Source organism: Lithobates pipiens, unplaced genomic scaffold (genome assembly GCF_037356315.1).
Source record: "Lithobates pipiens isolate NorthernLeopardFrog02 unplaced genomic scaffold, aLitPip1_a1.2 Scaffold_22, whole genome shotgun sequence".
In the NCBI taxonomy this organism is placed as follows: domain Eukaryota; kingdom Metazoa; phylum Chordata; class Amphibia; order Anura; family Ranidae; genus Lithobates; species Lithobates pipiens.
The window spans coordinates 327,498,070-327,521,492 of NW_027507784.1; the positions used below are offsets into that span (position 1 = coordinate 327,498,070).

General features: G+C 44.0%; 1 protein-coding gene across 1 annotated transcript in view; it reads left to right on the forward strand.

Moving 5' to 3' along the window:
* Window positions 1-274: 274 nt before the first annotated feature.
* Window positions 275-23,423, forward strand: part of RABEP2 (rabaptin, RAB GTPase binding effector protein 2) — a 38,869-nt gene continuing 15,720 nt past the window's right edge. Inside the window, 9 exon segments of the mRNA XM_077449616.1 lie at window positions 275-594; window positions 596-615; window positions 3,383-3,657; window positions 7,550-7,666; window positions 9,897-9,995; window positions 10,415-10,546; window positions 12,929-13,067; window positions 16,273-16,284; window positions 18,885-18,940. Coding sequence (XP_077305742.1) covers window positions 326-594; window positions 596-615; window positions 3,383-3,657; window positions 7,550-7,666; window positions 9,897-9,995; window positions 10,415-10,546; window positions 12,929-13,067; window positions 16,273-16,284; window positions 18,885-18,940 — 1,119 coding nt within the window. The 5' untranslated portion in view covers window positions 275-325.

Below are 23,423 nucleotides of genomic sequence, written 5' to 3' on the forward strand. Positions count from 1 at the left end.
CATTTCTATTCATTTCTATGGAAATAAAAACATGCCAAAAACGCGAAAATCTGCCCAATTTGAGCTACCAAAAAATAAATAAGCTGCAGAAGAGCTGCGAACCAATAAATTTGAAAAAAGGTCAGTGACATAATCGGCGCGTTTCTTGCCTATACTCACGTGACGCATGGAAACGCATGCGCTCAGTCGCTTTTCTGCATGTTCACAAAACAACCAATGGGAAGGCAGCGTTAGATGTTCTCAGCCTAGACTCATTATCCCTGTACAGATCACACAGCCAGGAATATCTCCTGTACGGGGCAGGCCGGGGACAAGTCACATAACAATGACATGCTGTCTTTGGCGGAGATTGCCGAAGTCTCAGCGTGATAGCGGAAAGAGCCGAAGAGCCGAAGAGCCGAGTGGGCGGCGGAAAGAGCCGAAGTCAGCGCTGCTATGGAGGCGGAAAGGTAGCCGAGCGGAGCCGGAGTTTGCCGAGCGGATACGGAAACGTGTCCCATGCGGATGCAGACTGGGAGCTCGGGAGCAAAGTTGGGGGTCGGCGGAGGACGGAGAGAGGATCCTGAATACCGAACAGGTGCCGCGTGATCCCGAACCCCCCCTTCCCTCCGCAGGGTGAGTGGTACAGTCCGATCTCTGATTACATACATTTTATCCAATGATACAACATCTGTTCTCTCTATAGAAGTTCTCTGTACAAAGCGAGATCACTGGAGGCGCCCGCACAACCGAAAGAGAAAGCATGGAGTGTCACTGATCACTGTGTACACCCTCCATGGTATATACAACCTCCATAGTATATACACCCTCCATACTGTATATACACCCTCTATAATAAACACCCTTCATAGTATATACACCCTGCATACTGTATACACCCTCCATACTGTATACAGACCCTCCATAGTATACCCCCTCCATGCAGTATACACCCTCCATAGTATATACAACCTCCATACTGTATATACACCCTCTATAATAAACACCCTTCATAGTATACACACCCTCCATACTGTATACACCCTCCATAGTCCATACTGTGTACACCCTCCATACTGTATACAGACCCTCCATAGTATACCCCCTCCATGCAGTATACACCCTCCATAGTATATACACCCTCCATAATATACACCTTCCATACTGTATACTCCCTCCATACTTAATACAGACCCTCCATACTGTGTACACCCTCCATACTGTATCCTCCCTCCATGATGTATACACTCTCCATGCAGACAGGTGGAGGAGAAGGTGCAGCATTTAAAGGAGACCTGTCATTAAAAAGATGGGGGTGATACTACTTACTATGGGGAATCATTACAATATCAACAGTCATGTTGCACAGCAAGACAAGCATGCAGCCAGTGAAAGCAGAATTTCCGATGAGCAGCTTTATTCCAGGTCCTATAGACTCCTATGGATCACCCAGGATGACAGCGGACGATGTATGACAGATGTGTGCACAGAGATCAACCCCCCCCCCCCCATATTTCCCTCCTTTCCTGTATTAAAAGGGGCTCCTTCCTTAAAGTGGTTTTAAATTCATGTTTTGTTTTTATTAACATTAATGCATTCCCTGCATTAACCTCTTACCGATCGCACTAAAGCCAAAAGACAGCTACAGCGCGGTCATCCAGTTCTGGGAGAGGGGGGTGTCAATGGGTGTCCTCCCAGAACCACGCACCCCTGGGGGCGCACATCTGGTGCGCTCTGTGATTGCTTTTTCCTTTGGACACAGCTGATCACAGATCGTTGGGAAAGGCCAGTCACAGCGGCCCTTTACCCCGTGATCACTGCTGATTGCTTGTACACAAACTTGCTGGTTTGCTGCATTCCTTTCCTCACACACTGTCACAGCGTGAGGAGAGGAGAGCCGGTAACCGACAATTCTGACAGATGACATTAACACTGTAATCAGTGCCCATCGGTGCCTATCAATGCTGCCCATCGATGCCACCTATCAGTACCCGCCAATGCTGCCCATCAATGCCACCCATCAGTGCTGCCTATCAATGCCACATATCAGTGCTGCCCATGAGTGTCCATCAGTGCCACCTATCAGTGCCCATCAATGCTGCCTCTCAGTGCAACTGACAGTATCAGTGCCCATCAATGCTGCCTATCAGTGCCGGAGAGACCCGGCAGAGCTGCTGCTCCTCTCATGCCCCCAGAAGTTTTTTTTACCTTGGTGCATTAAGATAAAAAAAACTTCTACCTTCAGAACCACTTTAAGGTTAAAAAAAAAAGAAACTTTCACTATTTGCTTCTATTGGAGCCTTTACAATCACTTTAAGATATAAAAGGCTTGATATAAAAGATACAAATTATTAGAGATCTGTTATGATTAAGACATCATTAAAGTAGAACTATAGGCAAAACTATTTTTCCACTTTTTTTTTTTTTTCATTTTGGTTTCTTTTTGAGTAAGGGAGGGTTATAACCCCTGTCGGTTGTTTTTTATTCATCTGTGTCCTCTCTGCGTCATCTGTTGTGGAGATTTCCTTTGCCTTCCTGTCCCACAGCCAAACAGGAAGTGAGAGGAGATCTCTCCAAAGTGAGAAAATCCCTGGTTGTCACCAGAACTAGTGTCCCTATTGGAAGATTTTCTAGTTAGGTTTTTCTTTAATTTTCAGTTTTAACAATAAACAGGTCAAATAGAGAGGGTGAATCTTTCTAACGGGGGACGCAGACAGCAATAAAAGCCTGACCTGCATTCCAATCTCTCTCTCTACCCTACCAAAAGCTAAAAAAAAGTTTTCCTTTAGTTATACTTACATTTTTTTTTTACGTCAATCTGTGTAATTAGCGAAATACAGTATATCCTGGCCTCTAGCAGACCCTATACAGCAGGGCTGGAGTGTGACAGAAAGAAGCAGCACAAAGAGCCAGTCAGTTCATGTGCTGACAAGAAGCATGCTCATAAGAGGAGAGAACAGAGTGACAGAGAGGTGAGCTCATCACTGTGCTGCTTCTCCTTTCACTGTCCAGTCACAGGCTGGGTGTTGGGTCCAGGAAAAGCTGAACTCAAAGGTTGAATGATGTGGGCATCAGGCTGAGGACATCTTGTGGCAGAAATAAAGTACTGCAGGGAAATCTCTGGACCAAAGGTGAATATTGCAGAAATAGCTACTTTTTATTATTTTTATCATTTAAATATCTATTCGTTTTAAATTTTGGTTGGAGTTCCTAACTGTTTTTATTTTAAATAGTAATGGTATATCTAATGGATGCGGTATTGCATTGCCACTGAAACAATTGTAAAATATAATCCAGTCTCCTTGTATTGATTGGCTTGAATTAACACTTTGCTTTCCCCAAACATTGGGCCAAGGCAGTTCTCTGTAAAGTATTCTAATCTCCGTATCTTATCTGTATACAGGAAGAACAGCCGTCTGGATGTCTCGGTCTGATGATGGGTGTGCTGGGCAGGAGCCGCTCTCTTCCTCCCCGGACAGCAGCTCGGATGACTCTGAGCTCCTGGTGGCAGCAGAGACGTTTGCCCGGGGCTACGATTGTGTCTCCATCTCATCCTACCCCGGAGAGAGACTGATACAGGGGCAGGAGGACACAGCATCCCTGGTGTCTACAGCAACCCTGGTGCCTGAGTGTATCTACCTTCCTCCTTCTGGGTACCAACTGATGTCTGACCAGGAGGTAATATAGAGGGGGCAGCATGCTTCTCAAATACCTACCTCCTGGGGAAGAGGAGTATGTCTTCTAATTCTCTTCTTCTACCTCTCCTCCAAAGCATTTCTCTGTGTATTCCCAAATACTGGTAACATACAGGCCTCAGAATGATACATGGGGTTCTGGTCACCTCATTATTCTGTGTCCTCCTGTTAAATCCTCATAGATTGCAAGCTCTTCCTTTTTTTTTTTTTTTTTTTTGTATCCTTCCCATATTCCATAAAAGACTGTAAGCTCTTCTACCTTCTGTACCTTCCTGTATATTCTAATAGATTGTAATCTCTTTCACCTTCTATATCATGGATTGTACCCTAACAGACTACATGCACCTCGACCTTCTGTACCCTCCCTTATTCCCCCAGTAGACTGTACGCTTTTCTACCTTCTGTATTCTATATACCAGTGGTCATCAACTCTGTCCTCAGGGCCCACTAACAGGCCAGGTTTTATGTATTACCTTGGGGGGAGATGCCGACTAGAATACTGCAATCACTGAGCAACAAATGATATCACCTGTCATGTATTTCAGTTATCTTGCAAACCTGGCCTGGTAGTGGGCCCTGAGGACATGGGTTGATGACCACTGCTCTATACCATAATTGATTGTAAGCCCTTCTACTCTTTGTATCGTCTCCTTATATCTTAAATAGATTGTAAGCTCTGCTGCCTTTATTATACTATAATAGATTGTAAGCTCTTCCACTTTCTGTATCCTCCCATATATCTTATAGGCCATAAGCACTTCTACCTTCTGTATCCTCTCTTATATCCTAATAGATTGTAAACTCTTCCGCCTTCTATATACCAGAATAGATTTTTCACCTTCTGTTTACCATACTAGATTGGAAGCTCTTCAACCTTCTGAATCTTCTGTATCCTCCCTTAAATCCTAATGGATTTTAAGCTCTTCCTCCTCCTATATACCATAATAGATTGTAAGCTCTTCTACCTTCTGTTTATCATAATATATTGTAAGCTCTCCCACCTTCTGTATACCATAATACATCATAAGCTATTCCACCTTCTGTATACCATAATAGATTGTAAGCTCTTCCACCTTCTATATATCATAATAGATTGTAAGCTCTTCCACCTGCTGTATACCATAATAGATCGTAAGCTCCTCCACCTTCTGTATACCACATTAGATTGTAAGCTCTTCCACCTTGTGTGTCCTCCCATATACCTTATAAACCATAAGCGCTTCTGTATCCTCCCTTATACTCTAATAGATTGTAAGCTCTTCTACTGTCTTTATCCTACCCTAATACCCTAATAGACTGTAGGCTCCTCAACATTCCATGTCCCTCCCTTTATGCACAATATACCTTTGGAGAATGTTTGGTGTGATAATAGCAGGTAGCCCCGCCCACTTATCAGTAGGGAGGTTACTAGAGTGACCTGACCCTCTACCTCCAGAGGATAAGCAGGTATGAATCTAGGGTGACCTTTGTACAATAGTCTCAATACTTGTAATCATCATCCTTATTTGTGAATTTAGTATTAGTAATTCTGCCAATATAGGAGGAAAAGACCTTGCTAACAAATATCCATTCTCTGTATTGTGTGCCCTTGGTGAACGGTTGAACTCTGGGTACAGAGATCAGAATTCTGTATGACGAGGGTATTCTGACTGAACAATAAATAGGATGATGGGCGAGGAATGAGCCGCATGATCGGTATGTACTGTGTGTAAGGCAGCCAATGGAAGGAGGGAGGACTTGATTGTCTTTTGATGTTTAATTACATTGTGATTGGAGTTATTCTTGGCTGGATTTCAGTTTCCTTTGTATGTTTCAGCAGTATAAACTGCATCCTGAGGCAGCCGTGGGATTCTGCAGATCATTGCCATTGTGGCCTTTATATGAGCGTCCAGAATAAAAAATGGCCAGATTTAGAAAGGTGAACTCTGTGCAGAAATTTCTTATCCATATTATGAATAAGTGCCCTCCTGCCCTTTTAACAAGCGAGGTCTTTCTGCAAACACAGCCTTGACCACTAATCAATCTGTTATTGAATGCAGCAATTCCAGGGCTCAGTGTTCCTAATAATTTGTATGGAAGACCAGCAGCCACTGTGGCTGCTCCTCACTGGGCCACTGGTCATGTAACTTCCCCATTGTAGTTTATTTCTAACAGCATTGGCACATTAATAGATTGCTATAGAAGGAGGGCCCTGGAAGCTCAGACTCCCAAGTCTGTCCTGCAAACTGTTGCTTCCTAATTTAAATTGACAGGCCAGAAGACTCCAGGTCTGTCCAACCTAACTTGTCATCATACCTTGATTGAGTCTGTCCCACCCTGTCCTAGTCTGCTCTGCCTACCATGACTGACAGGACAGGAGACTCCTGGTCTGCCTCACATACCATAACATCATACCTTGATTGGGTCTGTACCGCCTACCGTGACATCATACCTTGACTAACAGGACAGGAGATTCCTTGTTTGTCCCATCTACCATGACATCATATCTTGACTTACAGGTCAGGAGACTCATAGTCTGTCCCATCTACCATGACACCAAGCCTTGAATGACAGGTCAGAAGATGCCTGGCCTGTCTCGCCCACCATGACATCATACCATGACTGACAGACCAGGAGACAGGACTCCTGTTTTTTCCCACCTACAATGACAACATACCTTGACTAAGTCTGTGCCACCCAACATGACATCATACCTTGACTGATAGGTCAGAAGATTCTGGTCTGTCTCGCCCACCATGACATCATACCATGACTGACAGACCAGGAGACTCCTGTTTTTTCCCACCTACAATGACAACATACCTTGATTGAGTCTGAGTCTGTGCCACCCACCATGACATCATACCTTGACTGCCAGGTCAGAAGATTCCTGGTCTGTTCCGCTCACCGCGACATCATACCTTGACTAACCAGACAGGTAAAAGGATGCCTGGTCTGATTCGCCCATCCTGACATCATACCATGACTGACAGACCAGGAGACTCCTGGTCTTTCCTACCTACCATGGGATCATACCTTGACTAACAGGATAGGAGACTCTTGGTCTGTCCCGTCTACCGTGACACCAAGCCTTGACTGTGAGTTCAGCAGATTGCTGGTCTGTTCCGCCCACCACAACATCATACCTTGACTAACAGATTCGGAGACTCCTGGTCTATCACATCCACTGTGACATTATACCTTCACTGGCAGGTCAGGAGACTCCTGGTCTGTCACGCCCATTTGTTTAAAAAACCTGCCCACATTCACGCACATTGAATTAACTGATTCTCATTGCATGGTGGAAATTGTATTCTATGATACAGTGGTGATGAACAGTAAAAGGAAGTGTCATTGATGTTTCATTGATCCCTCCTCACCGTTCCCAGACATAGCTGCACTGTTCCATCTAAAGAAATGATGTCATGAGCGTTTCAAAAGGTAATTAACACTAGAACTATGTACATTTAACATTAGCATGCTCATTTTTATTGAAGAAAATAAATAATAAGGGCCCTTTTTGAAGCCCAGAATTCAGCTTTAAAATTGGTGTTTGCAACTTTTATATGACAAACGTACACCCTCGATTATCGTTCCTGAGCTCCGGAACCCCCTAAAGATTTACCAACATAAAATCTGTTTGAAAGTTTATTTGCATCCATTCACAGACAGACTCCATACATAGAGATCTACTGTATCAGCACTTTGTGTCCCTCCCAGCAATCAGCGATCATGTCTGTATATATGGGTAATAATTAATAAGCAGAGATATTTTTTTTTCTCTTTTTGGGAGTTTCTTAATTCTGTGTCCCCTCTATAGAAATGAAATGATTATTATTGCTTCATGCTGCTATTTATTAAAATGTCATCTGTTTTTTTTTTTTTTGTGCTTGCAGGTTGCCCAGCAGAAGGCAGCTCTAAAAAGTACCACTGAGCGTCTTGATAGGGTGACACAGGAGAAGGAGACCCTGCAGGAGGCGCTACGGTGCAGCTCAGAGGACTGCGCTAACCAGGTGAGTCATGTCTAATCCTAGAGGCTGTATCAATCGTTTAATGTTTTTTTTTTCTAAGCTTTGTTTTTACATACAGTATATTAAATGTATCTTTTAAATGCAGCTAGTAAAAATACAATATCTGTACTATTCTTTAAGCAATTATTATTACTTGCGCTACAATGCCCACTGAGGGACAGTCAAGGTTGTAAGCCAGATGGGTTATACTGCATTTTGCAGTGCTTTCAATGTACTGTTGGCATATTACTGATTGCGTGCGGCCCCCCCACCCCAAAGCACCTTGTCCCCATGTCGATGAGGACAAGGGCCTCTTCCCGACAACCCTGGCCGTTGGTTGTCGGGGTCTGCGGGCGGGGGGCTTATCGGAATCCGAGAGCCCCCTTTAATAAGGGGGCCCCCGGATACCGGCCCCCCACCCTATGTGAATGAGTATGGGGTACAATGTACCCCTACCCATTCACCTGTGAAATAAAGTACAAAAAAAAACACAACACAGGGAAAAAATATTTTATTGCACAGCTCCGGGGGTCTTCCGTCTTCGGGGGTCTTCTCGCAGGACTCCTCCGCTATCTTCTTGTAGCTCTTTTGCTAGCGGAGGAGTCCGGCTTTCTTCCTCGCCGCCGGCCTCTTCTTCCGACTTCGGGGGTCTTGTCCCCCTCTTCGGTTCTTCTGCCGGGCCACCGCGCCTTCTTATAGCTCTTTTAGAGGCGGTGGCCCGGTCTTCTGTCGCCGCCGCCGCCGCCTTCCGTTCTTCTCCTGGAGATGTTGACTCGACGAGCTCTCCGGCCACAATGCCAGGGACGCGCTCCGCTGCCACTTATATAGGGACAATGGGGCGGTGTCACATGGGTTGATGTCACATGGGTTGATGTCACATGGTAAGGGGCGGGGTCACCATGTGACATCAACCCATGTGACCAACCCATGTGACATCAACCCATGTGACACCGCCCCATTGTCCCTATATAAGTGGCAGCGGAGCGCGTCCCTGGCATTGTGGCCGGAGAGCTCGTCGAGTCAACATCTCCAGGAGAAGAAGAAGGAGAAGAACGGACGGCGGCGACAGAAGACCGGGCCACCGCCTCTAAAAGAGCTATAAGAAGGCGCGGTGGCCCGGCAGAAGAACCGAAGAGGGGGACAAGACCCCCGAAGTCGGAAGAAGAGGCCGGCGGCGAGGAAGAAAGCCGGACTCCTCCGCTAGCAAAAGAGCTACAAGAAGATAGCGGAGGAGTCCGGCGAGAAGACCCCCGAAGACGGAAGACCCCCGGAGCTGTGCAATAAAATATTTTTTCCCTGTGTTGTGTTTTTTTTGTACTTTATTTCACAGGTGAATGGGTAGGGGTACATTGTGCCCCATACTCATTCACATAGGGTGGGGGGCCGGTATCCGGGGGCCCCCTTATTAAAGGGGGCTCCCGGATTCCGATAAGCCCCCCGCCCGCAGACCCCGACAACCAACGGCCAGGGTTGTCGGGAAGAGGCCCTTGTCCTCATCGACATGGGGACAAGGTGCTTTGGGGTGGGGGGGGGCCGCACGCCCCCCCTCCCCCAAGGCACCCCCCCATGTTGAGGGCACGCGGCCTGGTACGGCTCGCTCGTCCCCACCCCCTTTCCTGGCCGGCCGGGTAGCGTGCTCGGATAAGGGTCTGGTGTGGATCTGGGGGGGACCCCCACGCCGTTTTTTCGGCGTAGGGGGTTCCCCTTGGAATCCATACCAGACCTAAGGGCCTGGTATGCTCTCGGAGGGGGAACCCACACCAAATTTTTTTTAGAAATTTGGCGTGGAGTTCCCCCTTCAGAGCTAATAATTCTGTCAGAGTCGCCTCCGTATAGACGGAGATCCGACTTGGAGGCGATCTCCATTGAAATCAATGGGTACCAGTCGCCTACAAGTCGGATAGAAGTAGTACAGGAACCTTTTCTGAAGTCGGAGCGACTTCAGTAGTGTGCATTAAGACGGCTCTCATTCACTTACATTGCTTTTTAAATGTTGTCCGACCTGAGGCGACCTGAGGCGACTAGGGGCGACCTGAAGTCGGATCAGGAGTTGCCCCTGTGTGAATGGACTCTAAAGGTCTAAAAACCAAAACAAAAAAAAAACCTCTACATTCCCTAATCGTGAAATTCTGAAATAATTTGGAGCCTTGACTCCTTGACTGGAGACCCTGTTTTATATGCTGATGACTAGTAGCACATACAGTATATAGTAAACCTTCTCTATCTCACACAGGTGAAACAGCTGCTGGATCAGATAAAGAATTCAGAAGAGATTTTACAGAGCCTTCAGAGGAATCTGACTGACAGCCAGCAGAAGACTGCAAGGAAAATGGTGAGAAGCAAGTCCCAAGTAAAAGATTAGAATTCTGAAAATGCTTGTCGCCTGGTGGTTAGATGCCGCAGAGGAATTACATAGAAGCCAGAACCCAGATTATGATGATATCTCCCCAGCAGACATTATTTCTTCCAGATTGTAGCAAAGTGGAATAACCATTTCTTTATCTTGAGATCTCTCTCGATCACTGTCCTGTCGCTATTTTGATCACACTATCTTGAACCCTTCCTTGCTCTATCTCGATGCCGTGCCTTGATCTATCTCGATGCATCTCTCTGTCTTGACCTCTTTTTGCTGTGTTGATTCATCTCTCTGCTCTCTTTCCTGACCAATCCTCCTGACCTACCTCTCTATCTTGATCCATCTTTCTATCTTGAGCCATTATTTGTAACCTGTTACCTGTTTTCCCCTCTCAGGCAGCTCTGACAGCCTCCTTCAGTCGCTTGTACCAGGAAGTGAATTCTCTCAATGACGAGAATGAGAAGCTCAGATCGCTAAGCTCGGAGGTGACCCCTGTTGGACAGGGTGTGCAACAGTCTTCTCAGCAGGTATATTCATACACCTCATAGTGAAATGTGCACAGCGGCAGGCTCCTCTGGTGACATCCAACAGTAAATGTTTGTGAAACTTATATATTTGTTCTGGCAAAGAGAAATACAATTCCAGGATCTAAGGTATTTTGTAAGATATTGTAAAACTGACATCTAATATCAATATCAGTGGGACTACATTTGTGTAGGATAGCTGATGTTTTTGGAAATAATCTTTCATCACGTTGGAATAATACAAAATTAGAAGGGGGAAAAAACTCCAGTAAGGGTAAAATTTGCATATGTATGAAAAATGCCATTTTCTGTATAGAAAATGGGATATTCCACAATAATGTAACTGTACTGGGCAGCATGTTACACTTTACTGGACAACAATGCCAGAACAAAGTACTGGGGCACGCATTGGAAATAGGCCAAAATGCACCCGGCGTGGAGAAGGATGAAGCTTGCCGGTCTGTGCAAATATTGGCTGTACCAGCATAGATATGATCCTAAAATTACCATGTTTTGGTCCATGAGAAACAAGAGATTTAGTCATAATAAGCATGGGATACAGAACCAGGATTTCATTCACATAATGATAGCCAAAATCCATTCTTTTATCTCTATAACTAAGCTCTTATAACTCCTCTGAAGTGAACTTTTATTTTGATTTGTCACTTTAAAAATTAAATTGCTTTATGTTTCTGGCGCAAAGCATTTTTAAAGCGGTGCTACAAAACAAACAAATGCAATTTTCCAGATAAAAAAATAAGATCTTTAGGAAGAAGGTGATGAGGGGGTTATTAAAAAGTAGTTAGGATTAACAAGGGGTTAAACTTGTATTTGCAGAGTGCCGAGGGCAGCCGGTGGACAGAGGCAGGAGGGGCAACTGCGCCAACTGCACCCTCTCTAGTTTCAGAGTCATGTGCTGTACCTGCCTCTGGCCAACCCATAGCAGCCCCAATTCCCGCACCTTCACACCTCAGATCAGCTACAATTCATTTCTGCACCTTCACACCTCAGGTCACACCAATTCATTCCTGCACCTTCACACTGCAGATCAGCCCCAATTTTTACACCTTTAAGCTGGATACACATCATACAATTTTTGTTCAAATTCCTTTCAGATTTATATTCCACTATGTAGTATAAGGGACTGCCTGATTGCATACAATTAGAAAGTGTTTAGGTTTGATCTCATATTATATGGTTTTGGTAAATCTAAAAGAAAATTGGACAAAAATTGTATTAGTGTGTAGCAAGCTTAAGACTTTTTATATCAGTACTGTTACACCTTAGGTCAGGCCCAATTTCTGCACTTCCAGACTCCAGACCAACCCCAGGTAATGAGCCTCCACACCTCAGATCAGCCTCAAACAATTCACATTCTGACCTCAGATCAGCCAAGATTAAGGCCTCGAAATACCCCAATTGCTGCACTTTTAGAAATGCAGGGGTTTTACAAGTGGCGGCTGGTGCTCAAAATTTTTGGAGGGAGTAAACTAAAAAGTTCTGGAAAAAAACCCCCATCAAACGCAGCCTCACTGTGCCCCATCAAACGCAGCCTCGCTGTGCCCCATCAAACGCAGCCTCGCTGTGCCCCATCAAACGCAGCCTCGCTGTGCCCCATCAAACGCAGCCTCGCTGTGCCCCATCAAACGCAGCCTCGCTGTGCCCCATCAAACGCAGCCTCGCTGTGCCCCATCAAACGCAGCCTCGCTGTGCCCCATCAAACGCAGCCTCGCTGTGCCCCATCAAACGCAGCCTCGCTGTGCCATATCAAACGCAGCCTCACTGTGCCCCATCAAACGCAGCCTCACTGTGCCCCATCAAACGCAGCCTCCCCTCCCCCCGTACTCCGCGGGAGGTCCGGACCGCCACTGACCTTCCTGTGGTGTCCTCTCCTGCTGTGTCTCCTTCAGTGGGCAGTGGCAGCGATGGTGGAGGAGTCCGCTGCTCATACTTCCTCCGCTCGGGCACAATTGTGACTGCTTGGGGGGGGGGGGCTTCGCCGGAGCCCGTGTGCCCCCTATGGACAGGCCGCCACTGGGTTTTACATACCTACCACTTACAAGAAGAAGAGTGTAGACATGTGGCTCAGCTACTTTCTTGCACTGACAGCCTACTGACCTGCCAGTTACAGCAGAAAGACAGTGAAAATGGCGATTGTGTGCTTACCCAGGATCACAGGCTTAGGCTTGCAGTCCCTTGGTATATAGATGGTGAACGGTGTGTGTATATATATGTGTGTGTGTGTGTGTGTGTTTGTATATGTGTGTGTGTGTGTGTGTATGTATATGTGTGTATATATAATATATATATATGCAGGAAATGACACTGTACATGTATCAATATGAATGCTTGGCTTGAGATAAAACCATATTTTATCCTTTCCAGAGAACGGAGCAGCACCGGCAGGAGCGTCTATGTATAGAGATTGTCAGTCTGCAGGAAGAGCTGAAAGCAGAACAAGTGGCTAAGAAGGACCTGGAAGAGCAGATAAGGAGACTGGAGGAGACACAGACTGAAGAGAGAGGTGAGAGAAGACAATACATGTATTAAAGGAAACCTGTGCTTAGAGAGACTATAGGTTGCCATTGCTGATCCTTTGGAAATGCTGTTCGAGTCGCTGACCTTGAACAAGCATGCCACAAGTGAAGTCAAAACCTCTGATCTTCAGGCCTATTCTGGGTCAATCATTTAAAAAGCATATAAAGAACTGAAGCCAAAGACAGTCGGGCAACTACCTTTTTCAGCTATTAAGAAGAGATCAGCTGTGGCAGCCTACTTATTTTTATCGGTACAGGTTTACGTTAAGCTGATAAAGCGAAAGAAAACAGGATTGCTGAGTGAGATGCTCCGTGTGCTGAATGGGTAGTTTTAGCATTTACCTGCCCTGCCACCTGCTGGTGAAATCTGGTGTTGCGGCACAATGAAAGACTTCTCCAGAGGTTGCAAACTGAATTTGCTCACTCTTATATTAAACCAGTCAGGACTTAAGGCAATATTAAACAGACATTTATTATATTTCAGTTTTCTTTTTAGGCTTTCTTTCTTCTGTTTTCATCTAGTGATCCAGTCAGCAAATCCTGTTTTTTTTTTTTGTTTTTTTGTTTTCTTGTTTGTTTTCTAAAGATCAAGCTCTCCAGCAGAAGGCATTGGTTACAGAGATGAGACAAGCCATTTAACACTGACAGGGGTGCTTACAATGATCAACTTTTACTTATGTAAAATCATCCTAAAAAGAAAACAACTGTTTGCTGTAACTGCTTATAAAGTATTATCTGGAGTTCAGCTTCAATTTGTTAGCGTATTTAAATATGCTATTACATCTAACACTCCCTCCCCCCCCCCCCCCCCCCAATAACACCTCCTGTATTAGAGTGCCTCCAATCTGGATGAAGGAGCATGGGTGGGTGGGAGGGCACATTTGGACAGCAGCAGCAATTTCCCAATTGGCCAAAGCGTCAGGCGATCCTATTGGATGGTTAGCGTTTTGGTGGAAGACATATGGTGGAGGAAGCTGTAGGAGCGGATGCTGGAGCCACCGCTGCCCACACTCCAGGAGAGAACACCACAGCTCAGTGGGTATGTGGCGGGCCCGACCACCTGCGGGGGGAGAGTCTAAAGAACGGCTCACACCACATGCGGTGCCCTTTTTTTTTTTTTTTTGGCATCAGAAACGCATTGGTAGTAGGTGATAAGGGGCATGAATGAATGATAAGGGGCAATGTATCACATTTTTTGGTTTTGCGTCTAATACCACTAGCGTATCTACTCCAGAACAAAATACTGCAGCTCACCAGTCTTTAAATGTGGCAGCTGCTGCATTCGTTTATTTTTTTATATATTTTTTTTTTAGGCTAAATACATTTAATGAAAGTACAGAAAATTCCGTTGATCCTGCCATTACTCCATTGTAACTTAACCTGTGTACTGTGTACTTATATCTTAATTAATGTTATTACCTTTCCCAGTTCTCTTACATGAACTACAAGATGCATCTTCCCTATGTAATAGAGGGGGAGGTGTTCTGTAGTCCTGCCCTATGAGTGACAACACTTCTCCTGCAGAAGTGAGTGACCGAACATTGTCACCCTAGGGAAAGATACGTTAAATAAAGAAAAAAGATCTAAAATCGGCAAACACATTTCAGCTCACCCATCCTTAGATGTGGTGGCTGCATTAATTACATTTGTGTTTTATGGGTTTAAATACACTTTATAGCACTCCTGTCCTCAGGACCCACTAACAGGCCAGGTTTGCAGGATAACAGGTGATATTTGCTGCTCAGTGATTGCAGTATTTTAGTCTGCATTTCCACCAAGGTAATACATACAATCTTGCCTGTTGGTGGGTCCTGAGGACAGAACTTGAGAACCACTGCTTTAAGGGGTCACTTAAAAAAATAAATAAAATAGTCATGTGTCCAGCAAATCTGCATGTACATATGTACAAATGTTCTTTAGGCTATTTTCTGCTATGAACAAATGCGCTTTTATAAAGGGCAGTGGTAAAATATTATGACCACTAGATGGCGATGAGGAGTATAGGAAATACAAACATCTTTGTATTAAGAGACCATGTAACAATTCTAGAGAACACTAGAGGCAAATAAATTAGGGATTAACCGATTATTTTTTCGGTGCTGATATGATACCGATATTCCGGCCACCTCTCAGGCCGATCTTCTGTACATTTAACATTTTTATTTTTACCCCCCTTTTTAAAAAAAAATTTTTATCACTGTTATTTCTGTCACAAGGGATGTTTACATTCTTTGTGACAGAAATAACAGTGATAAAATTTTTTTTTTAAAAAGGGGGTAATAAGCAGTGACAGATACTCTTTATGGAGGGATCAGGGATCTCTAAGACCCTAAACCCCCCCTCCTCTGCACTTGAAAGTATTCAAAACGTCAAGATCAGCGTTTTTGAATACTTATTTTTTAAAAAACACTGGCGCCTTTAAGATGCCAGTAATCCGGGAAGTGATGTCATGACGTTGCTTCCAGGTTAATAGTTGCCGAGATCTGAAGGAAGCATTGGCTTTGTTCGGGTCCTCGGCCAGCCAGCAGACTTGCCGGCTGCTTCCTCAGCCCTCCTGGTGGGACGAGAGAGCCTGGGCAAGCGGCGGAAGGTGGGGGAGGGGGTAGGTCCCCCCCCCCCTCCCCCCCCACTGCTTGTAATAACAGCCAAGCTGCTGCAGAGCCACATTGGTTGTTGTTACAATAAAGCAGATTGTCCACAGCTGCAGGCATCACCCCGGTAAAACCCATTGAAGCAATATCGGTAACGATAATCTGTCAATCCCTAAAATAAATAACCTTTTTCTATGCTCTGCAGCTCCATCTAGTGGCCATAATGTATTTTCCTACAGCCCATAATAAAGAAATATTCATTGCGGAGCAAAGATGGCTTAAGAACATTAGTTTTTGCCCAATTTACACAGAACAAATGTACAGGTGGATTCATTGGGTGAATGTTTGTGAATTGTTTTTTTGTAAATCGACTCTGTTTAGGTTCAGCATTTTCAAGTGTTTGCATATAGTACAGCTAGTTAGATGGTTTTCTTTTTAGATGGTGTATTTTTATTCATATAGCAAAAAGTCTCCATGCATTCCTTATCAATGAGTATAATTAATAATGAAACCAAAATGCCACACCGTTTTTGACTTATAAACCTTTTTTGTCTCTTCCCTTCTTCTCGGTCATCTACACTCTCTCTCCTTGGGATTGCAGAGATTATGGAAGGTACGTGATATAGGATGGGGTATAATGATAGAGGATTTTTTGCAGAATTGCTCTTTTATTTATTTTTATTTATTTTTTAATAAAAAAAAAAAAAAAAAAAATTATAAAGCTTTTCAGGAACACAAATAAATAAACTGTTAGCGATCGCAGGGATCAGGCCTGACTCTGCGAACGCTGCAGTTGTGTTTAGTGTTTTGTAAGTGACAGTGATCGATCGATACTGCACTTGGGTGGACTGGGCGGAGGGGCAAAACGCAGGTGCTAGCAGGTATCTGGGCTGATCCCGCTAACAATGCGTTTTTTTGGAACCCTAAACTGCTGGGGACGATAGTATAGATCTGATCAGTCAGATATTGATCTGTTCAGATTCTATACCACTACCGGAGGTTTATGCTTTGCACGTGGGTGTTAGCGGTACTGGCACTAACCTAACGCTGCCTGGGGCAACGCAGACCCTGACCCTAAAACCTAATTGATATCACCCGCCAGGTGATCAGGGGGTTAAACCTTTATTGGGTAATAAATGGTGGGTGCCCTGATGCTATAAAAAGCAAACTAACTAACCAGAGTAACCCGTAACACTTATACGGTGATCACTGGTGAAAGGGTTAACTAGGGGCAATCGGGGGGGGGGGGTTAAAATCTTTATCAGGTTGTATATGGGGGTCCCTGGCGCTATATAAAAACCTGCCGGGGAACCTAAAAAAATAACTAGCTACCTAGCGACACTAGTGACACTAATGCAGTGATCAGAAAAATGATCGCTTAGTGACACTGGCAAAAGGGGGTGAAAGGGTTAACTAGGGGCAATCAGGGGGTTGAAACCGTTATTGGGTAGTATATGGGGGTACCTAGCACTATAAAAACCTGGCGGTGAACCTAAAAAAATAACTAGCTACCTAGCGGCACCAGTGACACTAATGCAGCGAACAGAAAAACCATCGCTTAGTGACACTGGCAAAAGGGGGTGAAAGGGTTAACTCTAGGGGCAATCAGGGGGTTAAACCTTTATTGGGGGGGTAGGGGGCTACCCTGGATCTAACATTAACTGCCCTGACAGTTTTTACTGTCACAACTGACACTAAATGCAGTGATCAGTAAATAAATGATCACTGCAATCAGTGACACTGTGACTGGGAGGGGGAGGGGGGGCAATTGGGGGGGGGGGGGGTTTGTGTGCCTATGTGTGCCTACATGTCAGTGTAGTGTTGGTGCACACTTACTTTCACTGTTCTCCTCGTAGTCCGGTCAATAAGACCGCCCCGAGGAGAATGACATCACTTCCTCCCTGCCTGTGTTTACTATACACAGTGGGGGAAGCTTCTCATTCGCCAGGAGCGATCGAGAGGGGATGGCCAGAAACCAACGGCCATCCTCTCATCTCGGATCGCTCCTGCAGCGAAACGGACCCCCCACCCGCTGGAAGGCGGGCACGTACATGTACGTGCTTGTGCCTGTGTCGGTGCCATTGCACCGACGTACATTGCCATGCGGCGGTCCTTAAGTGGTTAACACTTAACCACTTGATCGCCCCCTAGTGTTAACCCCTTCCCTGCCCGTGACATTAAGGCTCGGTTCACACAGGGGCGGCACGACTTGCAGCGCGACTCACAGACGCGACCTGCAAACGACTTCAGCGGCAACTTGCAAAACGACTTCTGTATAGAAGTCAATGCGAGTCGCCTGAAGTCGCCCCAAAAGTAGTACAGGAACCTTTTTTCTAAGTCGGAGCGACTTGAGTCGCTCCTATTAGAACGGTTCCATAGTACAGAACAGAGTGCGACTTGTCAGGTGGCGAAGTCGCCTGGACAAGTCGCCCCTGTGTGAACCGAGCCTTATACAGTAATCAGTGGCTATTTTTAGCTTTGATTGCTGTCTAAATGTCACTGGTCCCCAAAAAAGTATCTGACCTGTCCACCGCAATGTCACAGTCCTGCTAAAAATCGCAGCTTGCTACCATTACTAGTAACAAATAAATAACACTTATTGCGATTTTTAATTTGTTTGTTTTTTTGGATATTTATTATAGCAAAAAGTAAAAAATATAGTTTTTTATTTTATTATCCCTCTTTTTTTGTTTATAGCCCAAAAAATAAAAACTGCAGAGGTGATCAAATAACACCAAAGGAAAGCTCTATTTGTGGGGAAAAAAAGGACATAAATGTTGTTTGTGTACAACATCGCATGACCGCGCAATTGTCAGTTAAAGCGACACAGTGCCATACTGCACAAGATGGCCTGGTCATTAAGGGGGCAAATCCTTCCAGTCCTTAAGTGGTTAAAGTGTATTGTAATTGTACTGCCTACCCTCAAGTTGTAAAGCGCTGCTTAAACTGTTGGTGCTATATAAATCCTGTATAATAATAATAATTTGGTAATTAAAACCGCTTCCCATATGTATTTTATCTGTGTATTTAGCTGTCTGCCTCAAGTTCAGCTTCACATTTTCCCAGAGAATGAACAATTCAACAATTAAAGTAGCTTGGGAGTAAATAAATCTGTCCAGTAAACACAGGTGGAGCAGATACATCCATGGATATGAGTTGTATAAATTCGCCTGTCTTGTGTTATGTGTGACGCCTCTCTTTTAATTCACTCAGCGACACTTTCCAGTATGAGGACAGAGATGGAGCGGCTCCAGCAGGACAGGAAACAGGTGGGACCGATGGGGAAATGGAAAAACTGTTTTATTTCCTTCATTGCCATTCTTCACCTTCAGTTCTCATTGTGACCAATCTGGTCGTCTTTTTACTTGTGATTCTGTTGTGCACTAAAAAGCTCCTGTGATAGCAGTGGAAATAATGCTGTGAAGAAAGAGGGTTATGGAGGTAAATACTATAGCTGGTTCTTTCAGAGATGAGGATTCTGGAATAATTTGGCTTGTTTTGGCCTTTTATTAACACTAGGAGGGTTAGGTTGCGGGAGCTAGGTGGGGTAGGTAGAGCTGTTACTCTGGGAAAGAGATGGTGCTTTAGCGGGGTGACATGAGACGTTCCTGTTCAAGCTCCTGATTTTCCATCTAGTTTCCGCTTTGTACTATAAGACAATATAACCCTACAGGTTATGGTGAGAAGGGAGGAGAGGAATCAAATAACTCTCTGACCGAGAGTTATGTGATGGAATGAGACCTGTAAATACTTACATTTTTTTTGTTTAAAAAGTTTTTTTCAGAGTTGTAAGCAATGATTCAGTTGGAGGGTTTTTGATGACTTTAGCTACTTCTCACCAAATCATGTTTGGTTCTACTGTCTTTTTGGGTTCCAAGCCCTTTAGCTCCTTCTCACCAATTCATGTATGGTTCTACTGTCTTGGTCTCAAGCCTTTTAGTCCCTTCTCACCATAACCGGTATGGTTCTAATGGCTTTATAAGTCCCAGGCTCTTTAATCCCTTTTCACCATAACTGGAATGACTATACCGTCTTCTTGGGTCCCAAGCAGACTAGTCCCTTCTCGCCATAACCATTATGGTTTTACGGTCTTATTTTACTGAGTCCCAAAGCTGTGTGCCTTTTAGTAACACTAGGAGGTTAGGTTGTGGGAGTTAGATGTGGTAGACAAAGCTGTTTCTCTGGGAAGAGAGATGGTGCTTTAGTGAAATGTCGTGAAATGTTCTGGTTTGAGCTCCTGATTCTTCGTCCAGTCCAGTCAAAAAACCCTCCAACCTAGGAATGTGTGATGGAATGAGACATGTAAATATTTGTATATTTTGTTCTAAAAGGTCTTTACAATTCTATGCATTGATTTAGTTAGAGGGCTTTTTGATTCCTTTAGCCCCTTCTTACCATAATTGATATGGTTCTACTGTCTTGTTGGATCTCAAGCTATTTAGTCCCTTTCCATTGATACAGGTATGGCTATAGTGTACAGAAACAAAAAACTGCGCCAACCCTACAATAAAGAATGTCAAAAAGTAATAACAAAATAAATAGGCATTAACCTTAAATGATTATGACAATGGAAAAACAGCTTAAGTGCATAAAGAACACAGCAATGTGTAAAGTAAAAAACATAAATAAAAGTCCATTCAAAAGAAGTTCCTATGTGGATCCAAAATAAGCGTTTGTGACACCGCGGTGATTAGAAACGATCCAAAAGCTCAAAAAAGTGCCCGTCACCATACAATGAATGTGCTTACCAGAGAATAAGCAATTTGGGCATGTGTGTATAATCGATGAGTCCCATCAAAAGATCCTCCTTTTTGGTGAGTCAAATCTCCATCTCCCAATAATGCCCTCCAGGTATTAATATGCTTCGTGGAGCTCAGTAATTCCCGAAAAAGAAAGGGGCTAACATGGCATGATATCGTTTGAACAATTTATTAAAGAAAAAGGTAGCACACTTACATGTGGATGAGTAAAATACAGCTTTGTATAAACAGTAAAAAAAAACGGCCGGTAAAACAAGAGCCCGTCCTCCTCTCGAACAGCGTGGTGGCGTCACTGCGTGCCCTCCCAGACGCGTTTCGTCATACCTGACGTTGTCAATGGGGAACGGGCAGCGCAGTGACGCTCCACCTTATAAAGATACTACAGCGTACCAAGCCTCATTCTGAGATGCAGGGCTGGGTACTGGCACGCCATATTGAATAATGGCAAATAGCCCTAACGATGCGATCTGTCCCCTGCTGGTGATCTAAAAGGACTACGATATACTGTAGATCGCTGACTTGATGAACATCATGCAGATGCAGCAGATATTCAAAAAATATGTAAAATAAAAATCAAGTGAATAAAAAAGGCTTGCGCATTTTGAAAATGACATTAAATGCTGGCTCGTGAGTGTTAGTGCGCCGCCGGGTGCACAGTAAATATTGCGCCGGCACCGCACAACATCCCAATATATAAAAACGGAAGAAATCTTAAAAATAAAGGGGAATTGGCCAAATAGTGGGATAAGTAACATTAAATCATGTAAGGGGATCGGTGCAAAAAAAACATATTAAACCGCATTCGACATATCTAACATGTCTATCCCCTATACATCAATGGTCACTACATATATATAAATAGCCAAAAAAAACACATTGATCAGAGGGTCTGTAGGCTATATAATGACCGACGAGGGTTTTATCAATACGAACGAAAAACCACAAATCCGAAATGAAAGGGATATAATCAAATATGATAAAAAATAAAAAATAAAAAATAAAAAAATAAGGAATAAAGATAAAAATCAAAAAATTAAAATATGTAATGCATAAAATCTGTACAAAAACAAATATAATGAAAATATCCCATATCTAGATATCATAGCCCAGTCCAACATCTCAGAACTGGCAAAGCCGCAAAAGCTATCATGGTACATATAAAGAATAAATTTGACATACATAATACATAAAGAATATATATGTGTCTTACATAAGGTTCTCAACCATAATATTGGGAATGGAAAAGAAAATGAATCAGGAATTGTCAATGAAGGCATTGACATCGGTGTCAATATTAAGTCCAAAGGGGATATAAGTTTTGAGACGATGGACCCAAGACATCTCGAGTTTTGAAATTTCCCTCACTAAAGAGCTGCCCCGCCAATGAGGCTTATATTTGTCAATCCCTAAAAAAAGGGTCTTGGAAGGGTCTTTGTTGTGAAATCTCAAGTAGTGCTTAGACACAGAATGATTTGGGAAACCAATAATAATGTTAGTTATGTGTTCATTAAGTCTGACCTGTAGGGGGCGTTTTGTGCGTCCCACATATTGCAGCCCACAAGGGCATTGCAACATGTAGACCACTCCCGTGGTGACACATGTAATACATGGTTTGATGATATGATCTAATCCAGTGGCCATACTCCGAAAAGTGGTGGTCCGTCTCTGATTGCAGGAGTTCAGAGAACAGACCCTACACTTTCCGCATTTGTAAAATCCAGTGAGTTGGTCAAAAAAACCCCTACTCCTAACGGGAGGGTCAACAACATTGGGTGCTATACGATTACGTAATGACGGAGCACCTCTAAATACCACTTGAGGTTTCTCACTTATCACATTTTTTAAAGTGGCATCACTACTAACAATGTGCCAGTGTTTATTTATAAGTTTTTTTATACTCTTCTGTTGAAGAGAATAAGTAGTTATAAAAGGGACTTTTCCATGAAAATCATTTATACGTGGACCCCTTTCAACTAACAGGTCATCACGATTAATGTTGGTCACTTCATTAAGGGTTTTAATCAAAAAATCTTGTTGGTATCCCTTTTCCAAAAATCTGGAAGTAAGTATTTCGGCCTGTACATGAAATTCCTCTATTCTGGAGCAATTTCGTCTGAGTCTAATATATTGACTTTTGGGGACTGCTCTAAGCCAGGGGATGTGGTGACAGCTGTCGATAGGAATGAATGAATTCCTATCTGTGTCTTTAAAGAATGTCGAAGTGACAAAACGATCCTCTACCACTGAAATATTCAAGTCCAGAAAATTAATTTTTACCTGACTCAACTCGTAACTGAGACTTATGCCCCTTTCGTTGTTATTCAAGGACTCTAAAAAGTTCCTCAACTCACTCTCCTGGCCATTCCAAAGGAGGAGGATGTCATCTATATACCTAGCCCACAATCCAATCTGAGGTATATTGTGGGCATAGATGACATCCTCCTCCCACTTGGCCATGAAGAGATTGGCCAAGCTAGGGGCATATTTAGCCCCCATAGCTACGCCCATAGTTTGTCTATAGAACTGGCTCCCAAACCAAAAATAGTTATGGGAAGCAGCGAACTCCAGGAGAGACATAAGGAAAGCTACCTGCTGGGTAGAGAGCCTAGGGTCTCTATCTAAATAGGAATGGACTGCAGCAAAGCCTAAGTTATGCGGAATACTCGTATACAGGGAGGCCACATCTGCCGTGACCATCCATGTATCAGGACCAGCAGACAGGTTTTCTAAAAGGTTGATGACATGTCTCGTATCTTTAACATAAGAGGGAGTCATTTGGACCAAAGGCTGCAGATATGAATCGATATATCTGCCCACCCGGGAAGTGATGGAATCAATACCACTAATGATAGGTCTTCCCGGGGGGCAGACAGGATTCTTATGTATTTTAGGTAAGTAGTACAGGATCGGTGTACGTGGAGCTCTAGGGATCAGGAAATGGCTCTCTTTGTTGTTCAAAAAACCAGCTACCTGCCCTACCTTAACCAATTTT